The sequence below is a fragment of the Apium graveolens genome, chromosome 6 (genome assembly GCF_009905375.1).
Source record: "Apium graveolens cultivar Ventura chromosome 6, ASM990537v1, whole genome shotgun sequence".
Lineage (NCBI taxonomy): Eukaryota > Viridiplantae > Streptophyta > Magnoliopsida > Apiales > Apiaceae > Apium > Apium graveolens.
Genome location: NC_133652.1, coordinates 175,957,225 through 175,964,748, shown reverse-complemented (window position 1 = coordinate 175,964,748; position 7,524 = coordinate 175,957,225). Strand labels below are relative to the sequence as shown.

Here is a 7,524-nt window from a genome sequence, read left to right as displayed (position 1 = left end):
TCTCAAAATTAGAATGGACTTTGGAGTCCTACAATGCAGGAAGTTGATTCCTTATCCTATAAAATTTCTTGGGAGCCAATCTCTAAGGAATTGGGTCCTTATTTGGACTTCATCAACCATCTGATTTATCCCTTATTAATTAATTACGAAATTAATTAATATTCAGGGTTATTGGGCCTTCTTTGTTCTGTCAGGCCTGATCAATGTGTTAACCTTCTTGGGCCTGATCAATGTGTTAACCTTCTTGGTTTGAATGTCATGCATATGGTCTTTTTTAATGGGCCTTGCAATCCTAGGTGTAATTAATGCAATATTAATTAGGGTTTATTTTATCCCCTATCAGCTTAGAATGCATTTTTTTCCAAAGCCTCATACCACTGCTTGTCATTATTTAACAGACCAAGAGAACCATATGCTTCCTTTAATCTATCATATGTAGTTCCATCAATAGTTCGCAGCTGAGTGAAAGATAGAGCACATTTACATCTAAGTAACAACATTCGAATATACAATAATTCACCAGTTGTTGCATGAACCTCTGCTAACCTCCCAACCACATCACCTCTTTGTCTAAGCTTCCATTTAGCATTTTTCTTGATCCATGTGAAATGGGTAGGAAAGTCAGAATATGTAAAATTTTGAGCTTGTGGAAATTCACTATTAGCTACAAACCAAGCCTCCAGTTTACTATTTTTGGAAGTCATGTTATTGCACACATTCTCCAAATCCATAGAACTCTGAAAATCCAAGTACTTATAGTCAGGAAAATGTATTGGTAAGTGATCAACACTTAGGGAATGATGGTGAATGTCAAACCCAAAAATCCTCCATGATGCCTCAGATGCAAAAACATATCTACCTTCTAGAAAATTCTTGTCCTCATCCAAATTCTTCACGGATCTTGCAGTTTGTTCATTCCCTGATTTGTTACTTTTCTTCTTCAACAACACTGTAGCAGTGCCATGACCCTTCAAACAGTACTTGAAGAGATATTTCAATGATCTTGAACTATTGCATATTTCCAGATTTATATGACACTAAAATTACAACAAAAGATCTCGATTGTATGGCACTACATATTGATTTCAAGGTTGATCCCTTTTTTGTTGATAACCATACCAGTGTTACGCCTCCTATAAACAGGAAATCCATAATCGTCAAAATAGGTATTACCATTAAATCTGCAATGAAAATATGAAAAAAATATACATGCGTCCAAATTAATAATAAAATGTTAATATTACTAAACATATGTGTCATTGAAATTATTCACACATCTTTGCGAAATGACGCATGCATTTTCCTTTCACCATACATGGAGATGTGTATAAGTCTTTACCACAGGGTCCATGCATCATGTAGTTTTTAACAGCTTCATATGCTATTGGATCAGAATTCTTATCCGGTATTTCAGCAGATACCAACTGATCAACCTTTTCAATAGAATTAGGTCTGCTTTCGGGGTTCAGCGAGATTAGCATATACACGTGTGGCAAACCATGCTTCTGGAATTCAATTACATGCATAAATGTGCAATATAAGTATAAAAAAAATATGTCGATCAATTTTGTTGTATGTGTAGATATTTAAGCAAAAAAATAATGTAAAATTTTTGGTATACAATAAAAATAATTTACCTCCCATACACTTTCTAAAATAATTCTTCTTTTTAATCAAATCTAACAGCTGATCAAACTTCAGCTTAAATACGCGGGAAAAAATATCTGGTGCATCGATAGGATCAACATTGGGCAACAATTTAAGCATTTCTTGTATCTTAGCCACTTTGAGTTGCACGTCATGGTGAGAAATAAGGATGGATGACCAATTTCACGACATATCGCCAAAGAGTCCTTAAAGTATTGAGACAAGTATCGCTGAGATCCAGTGAATGAAGCAGGCAGTATATAGCTTTTCCAACATGCATTGGATAATGGTCTCCTTTACTGAGAGCATCACGTACAGAATGATACAAATAAGCACGGATGGTAGTTTGATGCGTTGAAACCCAGTCTAATCTATATTGTTCAATGGTAGCAAATTGATCCACAACGTACTGTTGCCACAAACTTCCTGCAAGGTGTGGCGTTAAACCTGAAATTAATGACACGAAGGTAAAAATTATGCTTATTCATTACGTAATTTATATTCTAATCACATAGCTTACTTCTAATAAATACCTTCAGAAATGTGTATCATAATATTGTAGTAATAGTACTCTCTTAATGAAACATGTCGCCTCTATGTCGAGTCAGGATCAAGGTCTTTATAATCTAAATTCTCTATTTCATAGTATTTATTGCTTATCAGAGGTATGCGATTATGATAACCCTCAGTTCCCCAATGAAACAATAATGGATATTGTAACTGCATAAAAAGTGGATCTGTTTCATATATCCTCTTCAATCCTTCTTGTTTGGAATTCACAACTGTGCCTCTAAAACCACCGGTATCCATATCATCACTAACAATGAAAGCAACAATATGGTTTGGTCTCCCACTAGAAGATTGAGATGATATGATGACTAACTTAAACTTTTCCAGATCTTCATTTTCAAACTGATTCCTAGCCATGCGAAAAGCTTTGACTAACTCACCGTTCTTGTCTAACATACTTAAAAGTTCCTCTACAATATCTGGATCAACATTGTCAGAAGCACCTCCCATTGCATTGATTCCATTCTCAACCTCATTCTGCGTGTCGTATATGTAGAGCTGGAAAAATTGGGGCAAGATCCATCCAGCGGCTAAACATCCAACCAAATGATATTTTGACCTTGTAAGCGAAAACAATATGGAGAGCTACCTCTGTTTATTAAGTTATTAATCTTACCACCGGTGGAAGTGAATTGGAACATGCAGTTGTACACTCTTATGTACTGTTTAAAATGCCTTAATTTCTCACCACCAAGTAACAAAGAAGCAGGTGGTTCTGGTGACGGTCTTTCTTTTGGCAAATATATCGGACCATTCTGACAGCAGAGAGAAAACATGGGGTCTTTCGCGGACATGATTTATTATTACGCTCTTCATTCCACATAGTATCACCACATTTATTGCACAACTTTGACGGAGGGCCAAGATCCATATATCCACGCAATAAATTATGATTCAAGATTATATCATCCAGATTATCATGGTACATATTACCAATTCCAACATCTGAATCACTTGACTCTGAATTGTTAATACCAACCACATTGTCAAAATCTGAAATCAAATTCCTTTTCTCATGAGATGCTTGACATATATCCTTTCCTTTACTCTTTCTTAATTTGGGTACATGGGGAATATGAGAATTCCTACATAAAGGAGACGTCGCAGGCTGACTCATTCACCCATGTTCGAAGATGGGATTAGAGTTTGAAGATGCGTCAATGCTATCTACAGAGGACATACCATGTCCTTTACGTTTCAGAGCTGCAGAGTAAACAAATACTTGATTAAACATCTCCTTTGTTGAAGAAAACAAAACAACATAAACTATAAAAATGTATATATATTTTTCGTAGTGGAAGAAAGTGGGATTAATCAACTGTTTAATGGCAATTTTTAAAAACTTTTTCAAAACAGGATACTGAAAAATAAACGTACGCGTGGGATTTGTATACATCTTCTCAATATTAGGACCACATACTCTATGTTTCATAGCCGCAACAAAAATACCACAATGGAATAATAATTTTTTTCGCAGCAAAAAAAACATAAAAACTTTCAAATTTGAGAATGAAGTTAATAGGTAACGCACCCGTGGTATTGGTCATAGCTGAAAGCATAGAAGTTTGCTTTTTGTTCTTCGTTGCTACACTGTTATTTTTTTCACCTGTAATCCCCGAAGTAGATGATGTTGTACTTTGTTGAACAAAACAAATCAACATACAGGGTTATTACTATACATTTTTAGTACTGGAAGAAACTGAATATGGGCAATAGTGTAATAGGAAATCATAAGAACTTATTGAAAACAGATCTATTAAAAGATAACGTACACATGGGGTGTGTACAAAGTTTCTCAATATTGCAACCACATATTATACGTTTCACAGCTGCAACCAATACCACAATGTAATCTTAAACATATATTAAAAATAATAGAACATACAAACTTTGTAATTTCAGTATGAAGATATAATATAACGTACACGCCGCATTGGTAATATCTGACAGTGTAGCATATTATTCCATGTTCTTGGTAGTTAGAGTGTTATTTTCTTCCAACCAAATGATATTTTGACCTTGTAAGCGAAAACAATATGGAGAGCTACCTCTATGTAATAAGTTATCAATCTTACCACCGGTGGAAGTGAATTGGAACATTTAGTTGTACACTCTTATGTACTGTTTAAAATGCCTTGATTTCTCACCACCATGTAACAAAGAAGCAGGTGATTCTGGTGACAGTCTTTCTTTTGGCAAATGTATCTTACCATTCTCACAGCAGAGAGAAAACGTGGGGTCTTTCGCGGACATGATTTATTATTACGCTCTTCGTTCAACATAGTATCACCATATTTATTGCACAACTTTGACGGAGGACCAAGATCCATATATCCATGCCACAAATTATGATTCAAGATTACATCATCCAGATCATCATGGTGCATATTACCAATTCCAACATCTGAGCACTTGACTTTGAATTGTTAATATCAACCAGATTGTCAAAATCTGAAATCAAATTCCTCTTCTCATGAGATGTTTGACATATATCCTTTCCTTTACTCTTTCTTAACTTGGGTACATGGGGAATATGAGAATTTCTACATAAAGGAGACGTCGCATATTGACTCATTCGCCCATGTTCGAAGATGGGATTAGAGTTTGAAGATGCGTCACCACTATCTACAGAGGACATACCACGTCATTTACATTTCAGAGCTGCAGAGTAAACAAATACTTGATTAAACATCTCCTTTATTGAAGAAAACAAAACAACATAAACTGTAAAAATGTATATATATTTCTCATAGTGGAAGAAAGTGGGATTGATCAACTGTTTAATGGCAATTTTTAAAAACCTTTTCAAAACAGGATACTGAAAAATAAATGTACGCGTGGGATTTGTATACATCTTCTCAATATTAAGACCACGTACTCTATGTTTCATAGCTACAACAAAATACCACAATGGAATATTAATTGTTTTCACAGAAAAAAAATATAAAACTTTCAAATTTGAGAATGAAGTTAATAGGTAACGCACCCGTGGTATTGGTGATACCTGAAAGCGTATGTAATAACCCCAAATTTTTGAACTTTTAGTAACCCTTATGAATAGTGTTTTGCTGATTATGCTGAATAAGAAAACTTTCTATGCCACACTATGTAGGGGTTCTTCTATTGTTATTCTGAGATCTTATTAGTACTTTATATGGGATATAAGTGTATGTAAAGATCGTCAGAATCCAAATTCGAACACTTTGATTTTTCCCGAAAATCCACCAGATACCGAAAGAATTGAGTATAAGGGAACATGATAAAAAGGATTTAAATTCAAGGATTATAAGAGAGGATCATAAAAGGAATATAATTTATTGAGAAAGGTTAAGGGAACCCAAGTAATGAGATCCCGGGTATGATCCCTCAAACGATAAACGAGAACGAAAGTTAAGCAAACCGTATAACAGATCAGCGGTCATTAGCCAAGTAATTAGAAGCTAATCAAAGAGGTTAGTGAGGATGATGTCATCAAACCAATAAGAAGAGGACAAGCATGGGAAGATGACATAAGATTGATGACCTAAGCATGACCAAAAAGGAAGGAATTGTGGTTGATTATTAACCACACAATTTTACATGGTTAAAAGGGTAATTAAACAAAACAAAAACCTAGCAACCAAGCACAAAAAATCACAAATACAAAAACACATCTTGACTTCATTTCAAGCAACAAAGCTCTCGGCTTTTCTTCTTTTTCAAAGAGGAAAATTTCAAAATCCAAGATCCAACCATTGTTAAATTGCAAGGTAATTATCCAAGGTTCCTTATGATTAGTTATGGCTATCCTAGGAGTTTAAGCTCCAAATTCCTTCACAATCTCTTTCAATAAATCATTTAAGAAGAGAGTGAATAGTGTTTTCAAGAAATTTAAATTCTTTGATCTTGTGTTTTTGGTTAGATTAAGCTTTGGTAAGGACTTTTAAGGGTGATTCCAAGCTAATTACTTGATTCTCCACTCTCCAAGGAAGGTATAATCCCTCCAAACCCTAAATTTACTTTGAGTATTAGGTTTAGTTTTGTTGTTATAGTTCATGAGAGGCTTGATTGTTGTGTATGTAGAAGTTAGTTGGTTTTGTGATGTTTTTGGAGTTGTAATTCTTGGATTATTGATTAATGAACTTAAGTATAGTTTTAATTCATGTTTGAGAATAATATAAATTGGAGAACTTGAGGTGTTGGGGCTGTTGTAGTGAGGTATGGGTGGAGTTTGGTTGTATGGTTGAATTGTGGTTGGTTTGTGGTTGAATTGGAGTAAAATAGAAATTGGTAATCGTGTAAACATAACCGTCATTAATGTCCAAATTACTTTAGACTGTTTTGTTCTTAACATCAGAACCCGATAACTCACTGTTAGGTTTTTACCATTGCCATGATTAGATATTTCATGTTACGGGCTTCGTTTTGATATGTGGTTTGTTTGAATCCGATGTATGGTTTAGGAGAAACGACCGTTTTAAGTAACGGCGTTTCGCGAACGAACCATTACCCCTCGCCTTACTTTGAAACATAGGTTAAGGACTTTAAATGACTAATTGGGGTATGAAACAATTATGTTAAGTGGATTAGGCAGTTGGTAAGGTACTCGTGAAAGAATTGCCTTAAAACTCTTAATGGTTAATTTATTAAAAATGGTGGAGCCGAGGGTACTCGAGCGACTTAAGTGAATCGTTAAGCGTGAAAGCGAACGTTAGGGCTCTAAATGGTTAAAGTCTAGTTTCTTAAGCGACCGTATTTTAATTCCGACTTATGTTGTTGTTCATAGGTTACCGGACCCACTCTAAGCTTAAGTCTACCCCGGGACACTCAGGCAAGTTTTCTAACCGTCATACTGTTCTTGTGATGTATATATGTATATGCATTATCTTGTGATAAGTGCATGATTGTTATTAGCAAATCTTGCGATATATTGGAGCATGTGTTATGGTATATATATATATATATGCATGTCTGTTTCGTAATCTTGATATATATCTGTTGATTCAAATGCTTATTAGTTGCATAATACCTATGCTAGAGATAAGCAGTAGTTGCGTATACCCTTAGTATAGGGGACCCAAAGGTGAACATTTTCTAAAACCGGGAGTCGATGTTCCCGAGTATATTATATATATATATATATATATATATTTATATATATATATATATATATATTGATATAGTTTTCAAAACTATTAATCGAATAAGTTTTATTCGATAACTTTATTTTCAATAATGAATATTATTTGAATATTCATTCGAGGACTTATGACTCGGTTTATTTTATTTAATGAATATTATTTGAATCTTCATTCGAGGACTTATGAC

At 34.4% G+C, this 7,524-nt stretch overlaps 1 protein-coding gene across 1 annotated transcript; it reads right to left on the bottom strand.

The window, feature by feature from the left end:
* Positions 1-344: 344 nt before the first annotated feature.
* On the bottom strand, positions 345-4,604 carry LOC141665605 (uncharacterized). Its single transcript, XM_074471592.1, has 8 exons — positions 4,428-4,604; positions 3,400-3,454; positions 2,978-3,177; positions 2,331-2,715; positions 1,826-2,094; positions 1,340-1,505; positions 1,120-1,181; positions 345-1,037 (listed from the first exon to the last, which is right to left on the bottom strand). The coding sequence occupies exons 1-8, from the start codon at positions 4,602-4,604 to the stop codon at positions 345-347; spliced, it is 2,007 nt and encodes a 668-aa protein (XP_074327693.1).
* Positions 4,605-7,524: the final 2,920 nt, after the last annotated feature.